The sequence below is a fragment of the Equus caballus genome, chromosome 12, assembly GCF_041296265.1.
Source record: "Equus caballus isolate H_3958 breed thoroughbred chromosome 12, TB-T2T, whole genome shotgun sequence".
In the NCBI taxonomy this organism is placed as follows: domain Eukaryota; kingdom Metazoa; phylum Chordata; class Mammalia; order Perissodactyla; family Equidae; genus Equus; species Equus caballus.
In genome coordinates this window covers 11,118,997-11,139,900 of record NC_091695.1, presented here as the reverse complement: position 1 = coordinate 11,139,900, position 20,904 = coordinate 11,118,997, and the positions used below count along the sequence as shown (strand labels likewise).

The following is a 20,904-nucleotide window of genomic DNA, read 5'->3' as shown; positions in this document are numbered from 1 at the left end:
CAGTACCTCCTCTCCTTTGCCAGATGGAGTCCTCCTTTACGAGGCAGGAAGCTGAGGGATGTGGACGTTAAGGGTCTTGTCCAAGGCCACACAGCTAGTGAGTGGCAGAACTGAGATTTGAGCCAGAGCCTTGCCTGCTCCCGCACACGGGAACGCCCAGGCCTCGGGCAGGGAACAACCTTCTCATTCCCTGGAGATGCGGGCCGAAGCCTCTGGCCTGGGCAAGAGATGAGGGTATGAGGCACCAGCCCCAGCAGACAGCACGTGGGAAATAACCCAGGAGTTGGTGGGTAAAGGGGGGAAGGAGGAGAGAGAACGCCTCCCAGGGCACCAAGATCCTGTCTGCCTTGTGGGCTTTCAGGGAGTAACAAACAGAACAGCTCTGAGCGGAGATGGCACAGCTTTGAAGTGGAGCTGAGACGACCATTCGTTCCTTGCCTTTGGGCCACACCCTGTGGGCGCCCTCTCTTTCCAACAACCAGGCAGCAGACCCGGTCCCGGGCTCGGTCTGCCGGCTTCCCCAAGCCAGCTGTCAGCCCCATCCTCAGCCGCTGTCGTTCGTTTAGTGACTAGCCTGCCGCTGGTGCCGAAAGGGTTCAAGCCGAACACCTGCCTTCCGGTCCAGCTCTGCGTCTTGACTGGCTGAGAAGCCTGCCTTGGCCACCTTGCGCCATCCCAGGCCTCCGTTTCCCCACCAGTGAACAGAAGTGTGGATTAGGATCGTTCAAGGAGTCTTGTCTAGCTTTCGAGTCTCTGATTCTCGGAAGGAGAGAACAGCCTCTTGTTTCCACTTTCCCAAGCTGGCACAGAGGCCCGGGCCAGCAGCTCACTCCCTATCTCTTCTGCTTTGTACCCTCCAGGTGAGGGCTCCGAGTACGGTGCAGGTGGGGAGGACGCCCTCAGCAGGATCCAGCGGCTGATGGCAGAAGGGGGCATGACGGCTGTGGTGCAGCGGGAGCAGAGCACCACCATGGCCTCCATGGGCGGCTTCGGCAACAACATCATCGTCAGCCACCGCATTCACCGCAGCTCCCAGACGGGCACGGAGCCCGGCGCCGCCCGTGCCACCTCGCCGCAGCCCTCCACCTCTCGGGGGCTGCTCCCAGAACCTGGGCAACTGGCAGAGCGGGGCCTGAGCCCCCGGACAGCTTCCTGGGACCAGCCTGGTACCCCTGGGCGGGAGCCCTCGCAGCCAACCCTGCTCTCTTCCTCCCCTGTCCCGCCCCCTGTCCCCCTCCCCAGCACTGAGGGACCAACCCTGCACTGCGAGCTGACCAGTACCCGCCACCTTCCTGACGGTGGTGGCAGCAGCAGGGGGGAGGCGGCAGGCCCCAGTGGGGAGCCGCGGAACAGGTAGAGACAGACGCACGCTGGTGCCTCCCCTCGAGCCGCCGAGCAGAAGCCGGACCTCACAGCTGACTGGGAACGGGACACGCGGAAGAGCTGCGGGCTGCGTCAGGGACAGGAACGTGGGGGGGCCACTCGAGAGGAAGCCGGAGTCATGGCATGAGGCAGTCGGATGGGCGAGGCTTGCCTCAGGGACTAGAACCTTCCAGGATCTGGAGCCCAGGGGAGCCACACTGCTGTGCTGTGTGACTGCAGGAGCAAGTGAGAATCCCTGCCGTGAACCCCCGCCAGAAACATGGCTCAAGGAGTCAGCCCTAGGCGGACAGTCTTCCAGAGCTGGGCCAAACCATCCTAGACAGTGGCCAGTAGGGCAGCTTTGCCCTGACCGCCTGTTGCGTGGGCAGAGCCACTAGGACCCCAAGAGCAGGAGGAGTGGCCTGGCCCCAGAAGCCACCTCCATCTCTGAGCCTTCTGGAGCTTCAGCCTCTTTCCATCATTTTACCCCACAAGGACTAGTCGGGGTCAGGCCTGGCTCCCAGATGCCTGAGGACGGGGACTTCCTGCACCTACTAGTGGGGACAAGCATGGAGTGAAGGGGGCAGCCTGCTTGCCTGACAGGTTGGGGCCAAGGGACGGTGGACAGGTCCTCACTCAGGAGTGCGGGGTGTAGGCTGGCCAGCCCCCAAGGGCTTGTCCACCAAGCTCCTCTCCCCCTCTCTGGCCCTCAGCAGCACCCATGGGTGTCAGTATTACCTGAGCCTAGGCCAAAGCCAGCCCAAGGCTGGGGGAGGGGATGAGACTCCAGGTCAGAATGTGAGGTCTTGGTCTGTGATTTAAGGTGTTGCATGTGGAATCTTGAACTGTACGTGTAGTTTCTAGTGGAGAAATCAAGGCTCTGATTATTTTGTTTTTAGTATGAAAATGTGATTTCTTTTCTGTTTGTAACTCATCATAGAAACATTGTGGTGGGAGGAGAGGGGATAGTCTGACTGCTAATGAGGGAAACACCAAAGATCTACATCATTAAAATGATGACATGCCCCTCACCAGGCTCGTCTCTGTTTGTCTCTGCGGAGGGTGGAGGTGGGGTGGTGGCTGTGGGGAGAGGAGAGTCGTGAACTGCGCCGGGCCCGGGTTCTCCCGGGCCCCGTTTCTCGTGCTGCCGTCCTAGGTCGGGAGCCCTATCTGACGCCTCAGAAGCTGCTTGGGTGTGGGCTGCAGCTCTGCTTCATGCAGCTTCTCTGGGCCACCACCTCCTGCTTCCTGGGGGCCTGCCAAGCATTGGGACAGCTGTGACAGTGGCGGGTGGGTAGGTAGGAATGACAGAAGGTTGCTCATCTTGATGGCTTTCTACCCAGGACTGTAGGCCTGGAGTGAGGATGTAACTGGCCAAAAAGCTGGATCCCCTCCAGTCCTGGGAGCCCACCCACAATGGGTGTCTGGGCTGGCCGGGCAGGGGGCTTGGTCTTGTCTACAGGCATCCCTCAGAGATGCCATTTGCTGGCTATCAGGGCTCCTTTTACTTGTGTTCTCAGTACAGTGACTAAAGGGCCTGCTGTGTTCGTGGCCCTGGCCATGTCAAGTTTCAAGCCAGTTAGAAGGTATGAGGAGGATATTGGCCCCAACTCTTAGCGTAAAGGACAATCAGAGCCACACAGGGCTTTTGGTCAGCACTAAGTACTTCTTGAGTGTCTTTCGTGTGCCCACCTCTGTCCCAGACACCATAGGGCACACAGAATTATAGATTCTGCCCCAACAGAGATAAAACTAAAAGATTAAATGGGCAAGCAAGTAAAACAAAGCAGTGTGAAGAGCCATATAGTTAGGAACACTAGAATTTTCTGGAAAATTAAATATAACGGGACTCGTAACTAAAAGACATATCAGCTAGATGTGTGACCTTGGGCAAGCCACTTGCCTTTTCTCTGCTTCACTTTCCTCCCTTGTAGGATGCAGGGCTTGTACTGTGCAACCTCTTCACATTATCTCCAGCTCTATATTCTCGAGTCATTTGAGCCTGGAGAGGTGAGGTTTGAGCCAGGCGTTGAAGGATGGAGGAGGCGGTCGCCCCACTGCGACCCCTGCCCTCCACCCATGTCTCCCCACAGCAGGAGGAGGAATTCCTTGGTCTGACGGTGTGGACTGTGAATTTGTTGAGTATAAACCATGTACCAAGGACTTGGTGTATACCATCTCAGTCCTCATCACAAAAACCCTCTGAGGTGGGTGCTGGTGTTACCCTCAACCACGCAACTAATGGGTGGAGCCAGGGTTTGAACCGAGCTGGGACCCTGACTTGCCCTTTCATTTTGGAAACAGGGGTATGAGGAGGCCCTTGTGGATGAGGTGATCCAAATTCAGTGCTGGCTGGCCTCGGTTCTGCCCTCTCTGGCCAAGGATGAAGCCAGCTCCCATCTGTTGGAGGCACCTGTCAGCCCCTTCCTGTCCCCACGCCAACCCCTCCCTTAGAAAGCCCTTGCCTGGTGGATGGAGCCTCCCCAGTAGTAAAGCTTTCTGGGGATCCCCTTGCATGTCATAAGGTTATGGGGGCAGCAAGGCAGAGCTTGGTGATCCCGTTTGGAGGTGAGGAAATATGTTCAGAGAAGTTCTCTAGACCAGCTGGATCCAATGGAGAGAACAAAAACTAAACCAGGTCCCCCGGTTCCCAGGTCAGCTCTCCACAATTCCACTGTGGGTTCTGGGATTGGGGGAGGCCGAAGGCCCCAGGCCAAAGCAGGGATTTCGGAGAAACTGGAGCAGCTTTGCCTGGCAGCTTCTGGAAGAACTCCAGGCAGTGGTTGGAGACATTCCTGTTTTCTGTGCCCTCCAGTCCTTGATCTTGCTTGTTTCCCCATCTGACTGTTGTTAGGAATATGGCCTGGCCCTCACCCTGCTTGCGCACACCCACTTCCACTCTCCTGGGGCACCCCCTCTCTCCGGGACCCTAGGAGGGAGGTGGCAAGGTGGAACAAGTGCAGGACTGTGACAGGAACCAGCTGAGCCTGTTTCCTCATCTGTGAAGTGGGGGCAAGAACAATAGCGCTTCTTTCATCCTTGGTTACGAGGATCACGGGAGACCAGAGCATTCATGTAAAAATGATGGCTTCCCACCCTAGCCCAGCCAGCCGACTCCAGCCCTTCCCCTCTGAAGCACCGGGCGGGGGACCTGACCACCTCGGCGTTCAGCCTGCAGCCCCTCCCACCCCAAGATCCCAGTGCGCTGGCTCTTGCCTGAGTTCCCGCCCCTTCTCTGCCGCCTCCCCTCCACTGCCATACCCGCCTCCACAGACACAGCCCCCCGCCCGGGCCTTGGGGGAGGGTGAAGGAGGGGTGGGACTTGAGTTGTTTTTCCAAGAGAAGGAACCAGCTTCTTAAGGTTAATCGGGTGTCCGCGCTCAGAGAGTTTGGGGTGACAGGCCTGGGGGCCGGGGCGTGGGGGCGAGTCCGCCTCTGGCCGGCCTCAGGAAGGGCGGTCTCCGGGAGCCGGAGCGCCGGTGCCTGGTCGGGCGGAGCGAGCCGCCGGGGTCAGGGCGGGGGCGGAGCTCTCCGAGGTGCTGAAGCCGCTGGGCTCTGGGTCCCGGGGGCGCCCCAGCCGCGGACTCCCGGGCCCTCCCGCTCCGCGCACGCAAGGCCCCAAGTCCCGAGGCTCCGGCCCGTGCGGCTCCCGGAGACCTCAAGGGACGGGCGGCTCGCCCTCTCGGGTCTCGTTCCGGGCTCCGCCCCCAGTGACCTTGGACACTCGGTTTTCTCTCGGGCATCGGCGAAGTCGCCCTCCAGGCAGCGTGTCCCGTCCCGGGGCTGGGAGAGCGGATGCACACCCTTTCCCCGGCCTGGAGCGCGGGAGCAGGGAACCGGGCGGCGGGGGCGGGGGGCGGGCTCCTCTCTTCCCGGCGGACCGCCGCCTGCCTGCTCTCTGCAGCTCCTTCCCAGGCCCCGACGGCGCCCCTCTCCTCGGCCTGCCCGGCGGCCAACACGCAACCCCGAGGCTGGGAATTGCCGGCCCCCGGCTCCCTGCCCCGACGGAACCGTGGCGGCAGGGCCGACCCCACCCACCATAGCCTCCCGTTGGGGTCAGACACCCGCGCCTCCGCGATCCAGCTCCGAGCCGGGCCACGTAAGGAGTGAGATCCTGGCCGGGCGCGAGACCACCTCGCGGTCCCTGGTGCTTGGTCAGAGCGGAGGCGGGGAGCGCAGCCAGACGGGGCTGCCAGCTCTTTCCCCAGCCCGCGAGGGGGCGCCGCGTCCCCATGACAACGCGGACACCCCACCCCCCTGCATCCCGGCAGGGCAGCGCCCCCCTCGAAGCAGCCCTGGCGACCGTGGGCGGTGCCCCCACAGTGACCGAGCGGGGAGCAGCCGGCCGGTTCCAGTGAGGGGCGCGCGTAGCTGGGGTCCCCGACGCCCCGGGAGGTGCCCCCCGCGCGTCGCCGTTGGGTGGCCGGCCCGGGGCGGGCGGCACGGCCCCTCCAGGATTGGCTGCTTCCCCGTGACATCACGCGGCTCGGAGAAAAGTGCGAGCGTGAGCGCGAGTCGGAGCCACAGCGCCGGGAGCTGCGGGCGGAGCAGGGGCCGCCCCTCGGCACCCCGTCCCCGCCCCCGGCCCGCGGCCCGGCCGCCCGCCCCGCCCGCTGGCCCGTGGGGCCGCCCGCCTGTCCCGCCGTCTGTCAGGTGCGAGGGGAGCGGGGCGGAGGTGTCTGGTAAGTGACTCCGCCGCGGCGCGGGGGCGGGGGGACTAGGTTGGGGGAGAAGGACGCGGGGCTCCTGGACCCTCTGAGGCTCCCCGGAGGCGGGTCCGCCTGGGACTGGACCCCAGGCTTCCTCGGGGGCGAGCGCGGTGCTGGGAGCTGCCCAGGGCCCGGGGGTGAGGGGCCCCGCTGGAAGAAAGGCCCGGAGTCTCTCGGAGGCTTCCCCAGGTGCATCTCCGGGAAGGAACGGACATGCAGGAGGTCGGGGGGTGTGCCCGCCCACAGCCCCCAAAGAGCCAGGGGCAGCCGTCGGGGGCGGGACCCCGCACTCCAGCCCACCCACTGGCAGTTCTGCGGGGCGCCGGGCGCTGCAGCCCCAAAAGCGTTTTTCCCGCCCGTCTCCCTGCCCCTCCCGGCGCTGCCAGCCCACTCCGGTCCATGGAGTCCTCCATCAGCGACCTTGAACCCCGACAGAAGACACCCCTGCCCTCTCCTGGCGCCCCTCCCCCACTCCAGGACCACCCCTAGCTGTTCCCCAGGCTCAGACCCCGGGAGATCCAGCGCCAAGCCCCGAGCCCCGTGGCGGAAGTGTCAGGCGCAATGTCTGTGCCAAATCGCCTGCGCCCCTTCTCCCTTCCCTGAACTCCTGAGTCTCGTCTCCAGCCCCAGGGACAGATCCAAGGGCCACAGCCTTCCGGAGCCCCAGAATGAACGCCTAAGAACCGAGGACTCACACCCCACAGCCCCCGCCCCCACGGCGTCCAGAGCACGCGCTCCCGTCTGGTCCGGGAAAGGAGGGGCTCGAGGACCCAGGAAAGCACGGTGCCCACGCCCAGAGGCTGCAGGAACTGCGTGCTAGGGGGTTGGGGGAGGGCGGGGCACCGGAGAGACGGGGCCCCATCCACCGCCACGGAGATGTGGAGGAGCCTCCAGAGGGGTCCAGTAATGACTCCCAACCTGGCCCTCGAGGCCCGCCCAAGCCCGGGCTTGAGAACTCGGGTGCCCACTCTAGCCGCTGGAGCCAGACGGTGCCTCTCCGGCGGGGTGCAGGATTAGGAGTGTGGGAGGGGAAGAATCTTCCACGCGCCTGACCCAAGCCCCCGCCGGGCCTCCCTGTTGTGGGGTGCTGCCCGCACTCTCCCGCCCGCAGCCTGGGCGCCCTTTGGCGATAACGCGCAGTGGGCACGCAGAGCTGAGCCTAGTGTCCCGCAGCGCCGGGTCGGGCGACTCTAGCAGCGGCTCCTCGACAGAAGTCAGCCTGAGGCTGGGACTCCGCACCGCAGCTTTGGGGTCGCGGACACCACTGCGCGCTCGGCTGTGACGATGCCCCCAGGTCAGGGGGCCTGTCGCGCCCCACAGTGTAGTCTGGCCCTGTGGTCCTGCCTGGGACCCTTCCTCACCCACAGGCGGGGCGCCATCCAGACACTGGCTCTTGGCCCGACCTTCTTCGCGCTCAGACAGCCAAGGTCTGGGTTGAATCTTCCGGCAGGGGCATTTGGAATGTGGCCCCGTCACCTACTGTCGGCCCCGAATTTGCTTGTGTACACAAGCTCACAGGTACAGGCGCATTCGAAGCGTGTGTATCCCCCAGGCCACAGCACTCCAGGCACCCACACGCATGCACATGCACGTGTCCGCATGGCGCGGGCATGCACACGTGCCCCCGAGCTCACACTGGTATCCAGGCGTGGCCGAGCGCACACACACGCACATGCAGACAGCTACTAGCTTCTACTCGCGCGCCCCAGGAATCACACACACAAACAGAACTCGCACTCGCCTTCCCTCCCACACGTTCTTCGCCGGGGGCCGGGTGGAAATCCGGGCCCCCTTAACTTTCCCACCGTTGAACCCTGCGCGGAGCCGAAGGCAGCTCCTGGGCGGGGCCTGGCGAGGGGACCTCATGTCCCTCCCTGGAAGGCCCTGCCGGGGGCCTGCTCTGTGCTTGCCGTCGCGTTGGAGTTGGGGGCGGTGGCGAGGAGCCGCCGCCTGTCCTGGGTCCGCAGCTGGCACCCGGGGACCGACATTGCCATCTAGCGGTAGGCACAGCCCAGGGCGGCGGCTGCTCGCCTCCCCAGATCTCAGGCGGCCTGGATCATAGAGAACATGCCAGACAGGGTTGCAGTCAGAATACCTGCGGGAGACCCGGAGTCATCCAGAAACATGCTTGGGGTGAGGGCCAGGGGACACTATGCCTCGCCAAGTCTGCAGCTGGCAGCTCCCCAGGCGGGCAGAGCGGGACTAAACCTGCCACCTCCTTGGAGACAAGATGTCTCCAATGGAGGCAAGAGGTCTCTGCTCTTCTGGGAAAACTAAGCGGGGGAGCTGGCAGGGAATGGGAGGGGACGTCCCCAGGCCTCACTTGACTGACCCCTAGTTGTGTGGTTTTGATAGAGGAAGAGCTGAGGCAGGAAATCAACTCGGAGGCAGTAGCACCTTGGGGTTGAGAAGGTGGCTCCTGAGTTCTAATCCCGCCCCGCCCCTACTTACACACCCTGGGCAAGTGAATTAACATCATCCTCATCTGTAAGAAGACACGTCCCTAAAATGAGGCTCCTGATCCGATCGTGCCTGCCTTTTCTGGCTGCTGTAAGGATTAAACCAGATAATCTATATAAAAAGCTCAGAGGGATTCCTGACTCATAGTTAACAGTCAATAAACAAGACCTATTCTGTTTTTCCGATTTGGCATCTCCAGCCCCGTTCTGATCTCACTGGCCTGTGTCCTGGCCCCAGGAGGTGAAAGCGAGGGTTTCCTTGGGCCTGGAGGACAGATCACTGCCCCCCACCAGCCCCCGCCTGCCTGGGCCTGGGGAGGGCGGCTTCTCCCTGCCGGCCGCTTCTGCCCTCCCTGCCCCGAGGGTGAGCTTCCATTTCAGAGGCTCTCAGAGCTGAAAGGGGCTGTCAGAAATCTGGGGAGAGGGGGGTACCTGGTCTTTGCCCTTGACTCAGTTGTGACCTTGGAGGTGGCTAGCCCTCTGAGCCTCTCCTCCTGTGAACCAAGGATTTGGCAGGCGGACTTGAACTGCCAGGCCCACCTGGAGGGTGGGACTGTATCTGCGATGGTGGATCAAGGGGGCTGAGGCCAGGCTGGGGGGTCACGCTGGCTCTTGGCTCCAGCCCCCAGGGCATTTTCCTGCTGGAGATGGAGTTTCAGTTGCTGATCCCCATAGCTGCTCGGGAGGTTGTCCCAGGACAGGAGTCCTTTCTGGGAAAGAGAAGTGCAGGAAGCGAGGTGGCTCGTCTGAGGCCACACGGCTAGACGCCGCCGCCGCCGCCGCCGCTGGCCTTGGAGCCTGGGTGGCCGGGTGAGTGCGCCTTCCTCCACACGCCCCTGCCTCTCCCTGCCTCTTTCTCTCACACACAGACGCACAGAACTGCGTCTATACGACAGCGCGCTGCGGGGCTGGTGCGGCTGTGATGGGGCCTGTGTGCGTGTGTGTAATGGTGTGCGTGTTGGCGGGTGTGAAGGAGCCTGGGCTGGGCGGCTGCCCTGGCACAGCGCAACGGGCGTGGGCCTCCCTCACATGTATGGGAGAGGAAGGGGAGCCGGGATGGAGGAGAGCGTGGTGGGAGGGAGCACAGGCTCAGGGGGAGGGGCTTCGCGCTTGGGGGACCCGAGCTGGGGTGCCATCTGTGTGCACTGGTGGGTCAGGGGGCACCCTCAGGAGCCAGCCAAAGGCTCCCCCGTAGCAGCCCCTCTCTCCCCTCTGGGATGCTCTTTCACCCTTTGGGGTCCCTGTTAGGCCCGGCCGGGGCAGACCCTGGCCCTTGGGAAGCCATGTCTGTCCTTCCTCAGCTGGTGGGCCCTTCACGATTCCTCATGAGTCTCAGCCCCTGGCTGCTGACAGTCCCCAGCTACCCATGCGCTGGGGCAGGGGTGAGGGCTCAGGGAAGGGATGCCACAGTGGCACGCACTCTCCTCCTCCTCCAGGATGTCCTCAGCTTCATGCCACCTCGGGTCCTCAAGGAAGCCTTCCCCCAGGTGGGGTCACTGGCTCCCGTGGCTCTTTGGGCTTCCCTCTGCCCAAAGGGACAGCTCTGGGACAGCAACATGACGTCAAGGAGCTGTGGAACCTTGGTCAGGTTATTTGACATCTCTGTGCCTCAGTTTCCCCATTTGTAAGTAGTGAAAAATAGCAGTATCTACTTCATAAGTCTGTTGTGAGGGTGAAATGAGTTAGTACTTATAAAAAGTGTAGAAAGTGCCTGGCACTTAGGAGACAGTAAATGTCACCTGCTGATATAATTGCCTCTGTCCTCAGTGTCTTCGGTAGGGACTGAGAACAGATCCCCAGGTCATGTTTGGTTAAGAAATGACCGAGAGAGAGTGGTTAGAATGAACACTTCTGACTAGAGCCCCATGCTGATCCCTGGGACCACTCCTCCCCTCCCCCTCACTTCCTGGGGCCCCAGCCTCACTGGGCTTCTGTCCATGCCTCACACATGCCCAGGGCCTTTGCTCCCGCCATTGCCACCCACTAGGCCACCTCTGTAGCTCTTCATATGGCTCCCTCCTTGCCATCCTGCAGATCACCTCCTTGGAGAGGCCTTCACTGATCACCCAGCGAGGAACCACCCCTGTGGGTCCTCACCATACCACCGCTCTGCCTTGTTTCCTTTCTAGCACTTTCTCTGTTGCTCGCGTGTTGGTATGGCTCCCCTGAGTGGATTGTAACCTCCATGCGTGTCTCATTCACTTCTGCAACCCCAGCACCTCGAACACTGTGCGCACCCTGAGTGCTCACACTCAACAAATGGGGAACGAATGAATAAAGGAGGAAGTGACGGGACCGAGTTCTCTAAGGTTCTGCAGGATGCTGTTCCGCTGTCACCTTGATCCAGTTCACCCCACGTGACCCCTCTAATCCACCTTGGCACTTCAGCCCTTCTCTCTCCTTCCTCCTCCAGACACGGCCCCCCCACGCCCCCGACGGCTAAGCAAAATGGCGAACTTCACACCAGTGAATGGCAGCTCGGGTAACCAGTCTGTGCGCCTGGTCACATCAACCCATAACCGCTACGAGACAGTGGAGATGGTATTCATCGCCACGGTGACAGGCTCCCTGAGCCTGGTGACGGTGGTGGGCAACATCCTGGTGATGCTGTCCATCAAAGTCAACAGGCAGCTGCAGACAGTCAACAACTACTTTCTCTTCAGCCTGGCGTGCGCCGACCTCATCATCGGCGCGTTCTCCATGAACCTCTACACCGTCTACATCATCAAGGGCTACTGGCCTCTGGGCGCCGTGGTCTGTGACCTGTGGCTGGCCCTGGACTACGTGGTGAGCAATGCCTCGGTCATGAACCTCCTCATTATCAGCTTTGACCGGTACTTCTGCGTCACCAAGCCTCTCACCTACCCCGCCCGGCGCACCACCAAGATGGCAGGCCTCATGATCGCCGCTGCCTGGGTCCTGTCCTTCGTGCTCTGGGCACCTGCCATCTTGTTCTGGCAGTTTGTGGTGGGCAAGCGGACAGTGCCGGACAACCAGTGCTTCATCCAGTTCCTGTCCAACCCGGCGGTGACCTTCGGCACGGCCATCGCTGCCTTCTATCTGCCCGTGGTCATCATGACCGTTCTCTATATTCACATCTCCCTGGCCAGTCGCAGCCGAGTTCACAAGCACCGGTCCGAGGGCCCCAAGGAGAAGAAAGCCAAGACGCTGGCCTTCCTCAAGAGCCCCCTGATGAAGCAGAGCGTAAAGAAACCCCCACCAGGGGAAGCCACTCGGGAGGGGCTGCGCAACGGGAAGCTAGAGGAGGCCCCTCCGCCGGTCCTGCCACCCCCGCCACGTCCAATGGCTGACAAGGACACTTCCAATGAGTCCAGCTCGGGCAGTGCCACCCAGAACACCAAGGAACGACCACCCACCGAGCTGTCCACCACAGAGGCCACCACGCCTGCCACGCCCGCCCCTTGCCTACAGCCACGGGCCCTCAACCCTGCCTCCAAATGGTCCAAGATCCAGATTGTGACGAAGCAGACAGGCAACGAGTGTGTGACAGCCATCGAGATTGTGCCTGCCACGCCAGCTGGCATGCGTCCGGCGGCCAACGTGGCCCGCAAATTTGCCAGCATCGCCCGCAACCAGGTGCGCAAGAAGCGGCAGATGGCGGCCCGGGAGCGCAAGGTGACACGGACCATCTTTGCCATTCTGCTGGCCTTCATCCTCACCTGGACGCCCTACAACGTCATGGTCCTGGTGAACACCTTCTGCCAGAGCTGCATCCCTGACACGGTGTGGTCCATCGGCTACTGGCTCTGCTATGTCAACAGCACCATCAACCCTGCCTGCTACGCCCTCTGCAACGCGACCTTTAAAAAGACATTCAGGCACCTGCTGCTATGCCAGTATCGGAACATCGGCACTGCCAGGTAGGCAGGCAGGGGTGCCGCAGGAGGTGCTGGTGGTCGCATGTGTGCACTGGGGGACCACACAGGCCAGCTGCTGTGGGGCAGAGATTTGCAGGCACCTCTCCATGTTCTTGTTCACTGAAGAGGAGAACTGAGGTCCCCAAGACCCTGCGAGCTCAGGAAAAGGCTCTGGCTGGAATCGGAGAGACCAGATCTCTGCTCAGGCCGGGGAGGGTCAGCCCCAGGAAGCATCTGCACCAGGACTGCCTGGTCCCCTCTGTTGCCCTGCCTCAGGGAGCTGGGGGCACTGGTCTACGTGGGCTCCTGCCCCCTGTGACCAACCAGCGTGGCTGAGACAATGGACAATGGAGCCCGAAGCTCAGGCTCCCCTCGGGAGGAGGGAAGGCGCCTGTGCTTGGGAAAGGAGGCTGCGAGGGCAGTGGAAGGGTGGGGCCCTCCATTCTGCTGTAATTGGTGCTTGGTCCCCCCTGCACCCCGCATGTAGGCTCAGCCCCCTTGTCCCAAATCCCACTCCAGGGCAGAAATCCCCCACTTGCTGCAGCTACTCAGCCAGGTTCTGGTTGGGCGGGTGGGCTTGCTGGAGGCCAGGCAGAGAGGGCTCTGAGGTACGCCCCCCACACCCGGCAGGTCATACTCGGATGGGCCAGCTCGGAGCAAAGAGATTCACACTTAGGACGAGATTCACACTTAGCACCGTGGTCCCAAGCTGAGGGGGAATAATTCACCTTATTCTGAAGAGCCCTCCCCTGTCCCCAAGGGGGTCACACAGACGGAAGGTGGCGCTGCGGTGGGCAGTGTTCCCCGCTGGGCTCTGCAGAGTGTGAGCGAGGCCTGGGTCACCAGATGAGAACAGGGGTGGACTTGACCCAGTGACAGGGGGGTGGCGGCCCTTGGAGCGGCCCCATCTCTACTCTCCCAGTGGCTGGAACCTTGCTGATTGGCAGCGGGCTAGACGGAAAGCCCTTTGCCTGAGGTGGGAATGTCAGTTCTAGAACCTTCAGGGTCCTCTCCCTCAGCCCTGGTGTGGCCCCTAGAGGACCCAGAAAGGCTTAGGGGACCTGATGGGGGGGGGGTACTCTTTCACGGGTCAGTAAGGGGCTCTGGAAGAGATTTTCGTAACCATTCTGCTTTTTCCATGAGCGCCAGGGAGCACTGGCGGCCAAGCCCCACCGCCCTGAACGCCCGACCCTCAGCCTTCTTTTTCTTCCACACTCTCCCACCTCCAACAAGTCACAACGGCAAACTCTCTGGGAAGGGGCTTTTATATATTAAAAGAAAAACTTTTATTGGGAGAAAAACGACAGTTTATTTTGTTTCTTAGCAATGGCATCATTGTGGGGAAGAACAAAAGGGGTGCGGGAATCCATCGCTTTGGGGGGGCTCAAGCTGCACAGAATCCCTGTCCCTCCCCACCTTGGGCACTTGGGTGGGGGTGGGGGTGGGGGAGAGAGAGGGAAGAGCAGGGCCTGATCGACAGCTCAGAGCAGAGCAGACAAAAGGCACTGGCGGGTTACATCGTGGGCCTGCGGGTGGCAGGGCCTGGGCCAGGCCCCCAGTAAGGCCAGGGGCTCCCAGGCATCCAGTGCTGGCCTCTAGTCCTTTCCCTTCCCTTTCTTGGCTGTAAAACAAGAAATACCGCATTAGCAGGTTTCTGGTGACCTGGCAGAGACCCTCCTGACATACTAGAGGGAGAAGAAAATTCTGCCCCTCGTGGTTCTCCATCAGCGGACCTGGAAGGCGGTGGGATAGGGCAGCCATGATGATGCTGGACCTGCCCCACGTCCCCAGCTTCAAACGTCCCCTGGGGATCCAGAAAACCTCCCAGTTCCCAGTTCCACGCCTGGTCCCAGCAGCCCTCGACCACAGCCTCAGCCTCCTCATCCGAGAAATGGGCAGATTCACCCTGTTGGCCTCTCTGGGCCGCGGTGAGTCAGGAAGCAGCTAAGGGTCAGGGGACGCAGGGCTGTGAGGTCCTTCCCATAGCGGGAAGGGCCAAGCTGACCAAATGCTGGAGCGATGACAAAGCCGAGCCCTTCCAGGACAATGTCCCTGGATCCTAAGCCAAACGCTCCCTCAGGACACTGTAACTTTGTCCTTGCTTGGGCCGGAAGATTGACTATCCCCTGAGCACCTTTGGTGGGCTGCCTTCAGTACGCGCCCATCTAAGGTATCGCTAAAGACAGGGAAACCCCGTGCAGACACGTCAAGACGTCACTCGCCAGGGCCCCAAACTTCAGGCTTAACCATTCCCCTCACAGGTGGGGGCAGCCCCCGGCGGCGATCGCCCTCCCCCCGTGGCTGACCTTTGGCCTTAGCTTTGGTCTTGGGGGTGCAGGGCTTGGTCACGCGGATGGTCTCCTGGCACTGGGCATTGTACCGTGCCTTCTTCAGGGTGCCTTGGCGGGCTCTGGTGCCCGTGCCCCCATCACACGACCCCCAGCTCTCAAACTTGTACTTGCAGTCAGCTGGCGGGAGAGCGCCCGGGGTCAGAGCTGGGCACCCGCGGCCTCCGTCCACAGGTCCGCCCAGGGTTCCGCGAGGCTGCGCCCCCCCTTGCGGGCCCTCCGCCTGCGCCCCACCTCACCTCCAAACTCCTTCTTCCAGTTGCAGGGCACCCTGCACCGGATGCGCTGAGTCTGGGCCCCGCAGGTCCCCTCGCGGAAACCCACGCCGCAGTCCTTGCTGCTGGGGGTGCAGGGCCCCCAGGTCCACTCCCCGCACTCGCTCCCCGGGCCGCCCTTCTTCACTTTGTCTACAACGCACGGGGAACACAGTTCAGGACCCGGGGCACGGAGAGACTCACGCGGGGACACGTTCCTGGGGTCCCGGCCTCGGAACCCAGGTGGCCGGGCTCACCTGCCCATCTCCAGCCCTCCTCTGTCCCCCACCCCGCAGATCACCTTTCTTTTTGGCCACCGCGGAGGTGAGCGCCAACAGGGTGAGGAGGGCGAAGAGGAGGAAGCTTCGGTGCTGCATCCTGGGGGGAGAGCACGGGTCAGAGCCCCCGCCCGTCCCCTTCGCCACTGGGTGCCGCGGGCGTGGACCTCCCAACCCCCTCTCCCCATTTTCCAGGCCCAAAGGGTGGGGCCGCTACGGCGGCGGCGGCGGCGGGAGGACTTCAGGGGCCGGGGCGCACGGCCGGGAGGCGTCTCCCCGGGGGATGCCTGGATCCCAGGACGCAGCTCAGACCCCCACCCAGCCTCCAGCCCCTGGGCGGCAGCGGCCGAGCGCGCGAGGGGCCAGGCCGCCGTGCGCCCTCCGGGGCCCCGCGCGCTCACTCGCTCGCTGCCCGCGCTGCTTCGCTCCCTCCCGCGCCGGGGCCGTCCCGCTCCGGCCGCCGCGGCCCCTTTTGTCTCCAGAACCGGTCTGAGCCGGTCACATGGGCCCCCGCCCCCTCCCCGCCTCCCCCCAAACCGAGGAAAGACCCGCCCCGCCCCCTCCCCTCAAACCCGCACCGCCCCCGACCCCGGCGTCCCCGCCTCCGCGCCCGCCCCGCGCCCCCGCGCTTCCACCCAGCTTCCCGCCGCGCGTGCCCGTACCCTCGCCCTGCGGGCGCCGTCCGCCCCAGACCGGGCGCTCCTGGCCCCCCTCCCCCGAGCCCGGGGTCTCCTGGCCCCAGGCCTCCGTCCTGCCCTAGCACCCCCAGTCCGGGGCCCCAGCTTCCCGCCCCCGCCCTCTGCCCCCGCCCCGGGGCCGTCCCCTTTCCCCACTGGACGCCAGCTCCCCTTCTCGGCGGCGGAGCTTCAGAGGGAGACTGGGAGGGAGCGCAGAGCCCGGGGTGTGTCACAGGACCCCGCGCGGGGCCCGCATCCCAGCCTGTGCGCGGCTCCGTCCCCCGACCCCCGGCCGCGCTGTTTCGCCCCGTCAAGGCCCCGTGCCACCTCCCAGGGCCTGCGCGGCCCTTAGCGCCCCCGTGACTGCTGGGCCAGGAGCGCCGGCCCCCACCTGGGGTCGCTTCAACAAGTGTGCAAGCTGATGCACACCTCCCCGCGCCCTGCTCAGTGCGGGGGGAGCCTGGGGCCGGGCACCCCAGGGCCAGCGCGCGGGGCGGGGGCGGGGGCGGGGGCGCGGCGCCGCTCCCGGAGCGCAGGTGGGCGGGGGCGCGGGCGGGGGCCGGTGGCGGAGCGGAGCCCGCGGGCCTGGATTTGGTGAGACTTAAGCTGACAAGAGCCGTCTGAGAAGTTCCAGACCCGGCCCGGCGGCGGCTGCAGATGCTCACCCCCTCTGACCCCGGGGCCCACCGCGCCCGCTCCTCTAAATTGCGAACGCTTCTAGGGCCTGGGGGAGGGGGCGTGCCCGAGGCCACGGGGCCGAGGGGCCGAAGGATCGGGCCGCTCCCGCCCCACCGCTCTTTCACTTTCATTGTTATCCTCCCAGCGGGAAGCGGGAAGCGGGAAGCCGGAGGAAATCAGCTCCTCCCCGGACCGGGCGAGGTCAGGTCCCGGGCAGGCCCGCGGACCCCACCCCTAGTCGGGAACAGGGGCCCCGACAAGGAGCTGGGTCAGGGTGTCCAGCCCCCCACCCTAAGGCTAACCCTGCGGACCCCGCTGCTCCTGGAAGACCTCCTCCTCAAAAAAAGAGAAAAGCAGAAAGGAAAAAAGTCCACTTTACTGAGTCACACCCAGCTGTAAACATGTCACCGTGAGAGCCCACCCCAACCCCCAGGCCACACAGTCGGCGTTGCAATGACTGGGTACATGGGGAGGGTCACGGGGTAGGTGCCAAGCAGGGCAGTGGGCAGGCAAATGCAGCGGCTCCGTTTCGGGAGGAGGCCCTGGGGAGGGTGGGGTCAGGGCACAAAGGGCCAGAGCCTCAAAGGGGGCTCTGAAAGGCCCCGGGGGCTTAGGAAACCTCTTCCTGCAGGCTCCCCAATAGGGCCTCAAGCCCCTGTGCCCCACCCTGCCCCCTAAACCCCAGGAAGGGCCGCCCTGAGGTGGCCCAGGCCCAGCCCCCAAAGGCCTGCCCAGCCCAGTCCAGTTTCCTGTTCCCCTGTGAGGCTGCAGTCAGACTGGGGCCTCAGGGGGACAGGTGAGCCCCCCAGCTCCTCAGAGTCCAGCCCTAGGTCTGGCGGCTCCTCAGGGGGCAGCCCGGGGCTCCTTCCCTGCGGCCTGGGTCCCCCCGTGGCAGTCCAACTGGAATGTGGCAGTGAGGCAGGCAGGAGGGCCCGGTCCTCTGGCCGGCGTCCTGCCGCCCTCGCGGGCCCCACAGCTACACAGCCGTCTCCTGGTCCTCCCGCTGGATCATCTGGTAGTGCTGCCGGTTCTCCAGGTAGGCGGCCAGCTCGGTGTCCTGAGCCTTCTCAGCCCGCTGCCTGGGAGTGTCGCCCTGGAGGGGGAGCAGCCGTCAGCTCAGGCCTAGGAGAGGGCAGGGGCTCTCCCCTCCAGGCTGCCCCACCCCTGCTCGCTCGGGTTGCTCAGCTTCTGCGCTGTGTCGGAAGGACAGCTTCACACCCCCCGAGACAGCCCTCTCCCATGGCCCCTCTCAACAGTGCCCAACTTTGGAAGAGGGTTGGTCTGTGCCCCGTGGAGCCCCTGCCCGCCCTGGTGGCCTGCTCACCTGCTGGTCTGTCTTCATGAGAGAGGCCCCTGCCTCAACGATGTAGTGGCAGATGGTGCGCTGGCCCAGGGCTGCCGCCTGGTGCAGACACGTCTCCCCGCTGGGGGCACAGGGACTGGCTGTGGACCCCATCCAGTCCTCTGGGCCCTCTGGTCTCCCCAGGGCCATTGGAAAGGGAAGGAAGTTTGGGGCCTTGGGGCAAGGGGGGTGGCCCAGAGAACAAGAGATGTGGCTGGGATGGGTCTATGGGCTCTGAGAGGACCAGATGGGAGGGGCTAGATGAAGACAGGGCGGTTTCCAGGGTAACCAGCATCCTGCACTGCCGAGATACTCACTTTTCCTCCACGGCGTCAAGGATTTCTGGAGGGGCTGGAGGAGAGGGGAGCGGGAGGTCAGAGAGGCCTGGCAGCCTCCCCCCTCCCACCGGGGCGCCCCTGTGGCACAGCTCACCGTGGTCCAGCAGGTAGCGGACCACGTCCTTGCTGCCGGTGCTGACGGCATGGTGCAGGAGCGTGCGGCTCCGTTCGTCCCGGTGCATGAGGTCGCCCCCGGCTCGGTGCAGCTCCTGGAGCTGAGGGCAGGGGCAGAGCGGGGCTGGGGCTCCCAGGGCCACCTCCTTCCACCCACAGAAATGCCCCAGTTCACAAGGCTACAGGCCTGACACTAGTATGCTGCCACACTCTGCTCCCCAGGGCCTCTGGGGGGGTCTCTCTGGAGTGGCAAGAGATAATGGCTTCTCTCACCCCAGACGCTCCCCAGGAACACTGACGGGCAAGCCCTGGGACCTGCAGGTCCTTTAGGACTCTCCTACAGAGGGACACTGAGTGTGGCTGGATGGGGACGGGGCAAGGTGGAAGGGGACAGTCACCATGGAGGCCCTGCAGAGGGCCAGACGATGACAGATGACAGCGCCTGAACAGGTCAGCTCTTGGCCCAACCCAGGGGCCCTGTGTCAGTGCCTGAGGGCTGCCCGGGGGAGAGGCCCGGCCGGCCGGCGCCGGTACCTTACAGAAGTCGTTCCTCTTGGCGGCCTCGATCAGCTCTTCACCTGCATGGAGCACCTGCCCGTTACCCTGGAGGCCCGGGCTTGTGCGGCGCATGCACACGCTCGGGATGCACCAGCGCGCAGAGGCGGGCCTGTCGGGCAGTGTGCCAAGGGCCGGGCTCACAGAGAACGGGGCCTCGCAGTTAGGTTTGGGTGAGGCTGTGGAGGGGCTCCCCCCCGGCCCACGAGCCTCACTCCGAGGAGCAGGGAGAAAGAGGGGCCGTGCAGGGGGAGGCCTCACCTTTAGGAGCTGCAGCATCCCCTGACAGTGACCTGCGAACAGAACAGGAGATGTGACATGGCCGCAGCCAGGCCAGCCTGTCGCCCTCCCCAGCCCCAACTTGGGACACCCCACAGTCCTGCAACAGTTTACTGAGTGCCTCCAACACAGAGCCTGGTGAGGTCAGCCAGCCAGGCTCAGGCTGTGTGATGACCGGGCACATGGGGAGGGGACAGGACAGCAGGGTGCTGGGAAAGAAGGTTCGAGGCTGGGGGTAGGAGAGCAGGAGGCCAGGGGTGTGGTGTGCTCAGCTGCTGGGGGAGGAAGGGTTAGAGCCGGGGGGGAAGGAGAGAAGTCAGGGAGGGAGCCTAGGTCTTTGGCCAGCGGGGCAGGGTGGATGGTGACGCCTTCCCTGGGGACAGAGGGCTTTGGCCGCTTGGGTTTGCTGTCAGTGAGTCAGGGGTGGGGGGCTGGTGGGCTGGGGCTGAAGGAGGGAAGACAGGAGCTGCCAGCTTGCAGGTGGGGTCTAGAGCCAGGGCCTGGAGGAGACTGGGGACTCACCGGGGCGTGGGTGAGCAGGGGGAGGTGGGGAGAGGGGACGTCGGGGTTGGGAGGTCCGGCCGGGCCGATGCCCCCAGCAGCTCTGGGTCCAGGATATAAATCTCGTCCTGTGCGATCTCAGTCACATAGTTGAGGTGTTCCTGTGGGTGGGGAGTCAGGGCTGAGGGTCAGGGCCTGCCGGTGGGGGCGAAGGGGCAGCCAGGCCGGCAGGCCCGGAGAAGCGTCTGCTGTGAGCAGGCAGCCAGGGCGGCCTGCCAGTCCCTCCTTCCCCCGCCTCTGCACTCCCTCCTCTCCTGGCCCACCACCCAAGCCCGGCCCCTGACCTCTGTGTACTGGGCCCAGCAGCTTGCCAGCCCCTTCCCCCTGCCAATAAGCCTTCACCCCAGTGGCCTGGCCCCGGCCAGAAGTGCCTTTCCTTCTGTGTCTCCCTGGGTGGCAGCTGTACTTCACGCTCTCCCGCCCACCCCGCAAGCCTTTCCCGGCTACGGCAGCTCCCTCCTCCTGCCAGCACGATCCCTGTGCACCCAGCCTGGAGGGCAGGGCCATGCCCTGTCCGTGCATATGGACCAGTGTGAACACACTGCAGACTATGAGGATGGGGCGAGCCGGCTGCAGAGGGGCGCGCTCCCAGGAGAGTGACACAGGTGCCCCAGGACCAGCTGTGGAGGGAGCAGGACGGAGGTGCTCACCTGGGCCCGGTCAATCCTGTAGAAGCGGCTGGCAGTGGTGGCTGTGGGGAGACGGTTAGCTGGCTGAGGGTGGAGGAGGCCCTTGTCTAGGCTCAGGGCTGCTGCCGCCCCAACCCAGGATCCCGAGGGAGGGGCAGGACACAGCCAGGAGCCGCTCACCATCGAGGAAGCACCACTTGGGGGAAAGTTTCTGGCACGTTGGGGACCCGGCTCCAGCACCTTCGGGCTCCTGTTGAGAGAAGCACAGGCCGGGGCTGGCAGAGAGCAGCCCCCGAGCAGCTGGGGCGGCCCAGGGCAGGCTCCCGGCCCCCCTCACCTGCTGGAGCCTCTCGATGTGCGCCCGGCAGAGCTCGAGGTCGCTGTCTCCTGGGACCACTACAGTGCCCAGGGGCACCGCTGGAGGACAGAGCAGGCCATCAGCG

The 20,904-nt window shown here is 64.0% G+C and overlaps 4 protein-coding genes across 65 annotated transcripts in view; 2 read left to right on the top strand and 2 right to left on the bottom strand.

Annotated features, from left to right (window-relative positions):
• Positions 1-2,393, top strand: part of AMBRA1 (autophagy and beclin 1 regulator 1) — a 157,876-nt gene extending 155,483 nt beyond the window's left edge. For all 32 annotated transcript variants that reach the window (XR_011423858.1, XR_011423860.1, XR_011423859.1 and 29 more), the window contains one exon: positions 861-2,393. Coding sequence is in view for 28 of the 32 variants with exons in the window: in XM_005598071.4 (XP_005598128.1) it covers positions 861-1,357 (497 nt within the window). In the remaining 4 variants the exon portion in view is untranslated. The remainder of the gene's footprint in view (positions 1-860) is intronic.
• A 2,885-nt stretch (positions 2,394-5,278) lies between these two features.
• On the top strand, positions 5,279-13,697 carry CHRM4 (cholinergic receptor muscarinic 4). 3 transcript variants are annotated; one of them, XM_070229401.1, is made up of 3 exons: positions 5,911-6,044; positions 9,153-9,340; positions 10,944-13,697. In XM_070229401.1, exon 3 carries the CDS (start codon positions 10,979-10,981, stop codon positions 12,413-12,415), a length of 1,437 nt encoding a protein of 478 aa, XP_070085502.1. In that variant the 5' UTR covers positions 5,911-6,044; positions 9,153-9,340; positions 10,944-10,978; the 3' UTR covers positions 12,416-13,697. The 3 variants fall into 3 exon arrangements, with proteins under 3 accessions (XP_023509742.1, XP_070085502.1, XP_070085503.1); XM_023653974.2 differs by lacking the exon at positions 9,153-9,340 and having other exon boundaries at positions 5,279-6,044; XM_070229402.1 differs by lacking the exons at positions 5,911-6,044; positions 9,153-9,340 and adding an exon at positions 10,023-10,154.
• MDK (midkine) lies at positions 13,693-16,466 on the bottom strand. Of its 3 annotated transcripts, none has more exons than XM_023653977.2 (5): positions 16,357-16,466; positions 15,312-15,388; positions 14,996-15,163; positions 14,715-14,876; positions 13,693-14,029 (listed from the first exon to the last, which is right to left on the bottom strand). In XM_023653977.2, exons 2-5 carry the CDS (start codon positions 15,385-15,387, stop codon positions 14,004-14,006), a joined length of 432 nt encoding a protein of 143 aa, XP_023509745.1. In that variant the 5' UTR covers position 15,388; positions 16,357-16,466; the 3' UTR covers positions 13,693-14,003. The 3 variants fall into 3 exon arrangements, with proteins under 3 accessions (XP_023509745.1, XP_023509744.1, XP_023509743.1); XM_023653976.2 differs by lacking the exon at positions 16,357-16,466 and adding an exon at positions 15,951-16,055; XM_023653975.2 differs by lacking the exon at positions 16,357-16,466 and adding an exon at positions 15,690-15,873.
• A 533-nt stretch (positions 16,467-16,999) lies between these two features.
• Positions 17,000-20,904, bottom strand: part of DGKZ (diacylglycerol kinase zeta) — a 41,051-nt gene continuing 37,146 nt past the window's right edge. For 15 of the 27 annotated variants that reach the window (XM_070229392.1, XM_023653969.2, XM_023653973.2 and 12 more), the window contains 10 exons: positions 20,799-20,878; positions 20,642-20,711; positions 20,483-20,523; positions 19,794-19,933; positions 19,254-19,285; positions 18,972-19,015; positions 18,418-18,538; positions 18,303-18,336; positions 17,968-18,067; positions 17,000-17,736 (listed from right to left, as the gene is read on the bottom strand). In XM_070229392.1, the coding sequence (XP_070085493.1) occupies positions 17,620-17,736; positions 17,968-18,067; positions 18,303-18,336; positions 18,418-18,538; positions 18,972-19,015; positions 19,254-19,285; positions 19,794-19,933; positions 20,483-20,523; positions 20,642-20,711; positions 20,799-20,878 (779 nt within the window). In that variant the 3' untranslated portion in view covers positions 17,000-17,619. Of the gene's footprint in view, positions 17,737-17,967; positions 18,068-18,302; positions 18,337-18,417; positions 18,539-18,971; positions 19,016-19,253; positions 19,286-19,793; positions 19,934-20,482; positions 20,524-20,641; positions 20,879-20,904 lie in introns of all 27 variants that reach the window. The other 12 variants (XM_023653966.2, XM_023653967.2, XM_070229390.1 and 9 more) reach the window with 1 other exon arrangement.

What these genes read in the sequence shown, in the direction of transcription:
- MDK (XM_023653977.2), bottom strand. Translation starts at nt 15,387, where the DNA reads ATGCAGCACCGAAGCTTCCTCCTCTTCGCCCTCCTCACCCTGTTGGCG. An exon ending in CGCGGTGGCCAAAAAGAAAG is followed by an intron (nt 15,164 to 15,311) that starts GTGATCTGCGGG and finishes CGTGCGTTGTAG; the next exon opens with ACAAAGTGAAGAAGGGCGGC. An exon ending in CTGGAAGAAGGAGTTTGGAG is followed by an intron (nt 14,877 to 14,995) that starts GTGAGGTGGGGC and finishes CTCTCCCGCCAG; the next exon opens with CTGACTGCAAGTACAAGTTT.
- CHRM4 (XM_023653974.2), top strand. Translation starts at nt 10,979, where the DNA reads ATGGCGAACTTCACACCAGTGAATGGCAGCTCGGGTAACCAGTCTGTG.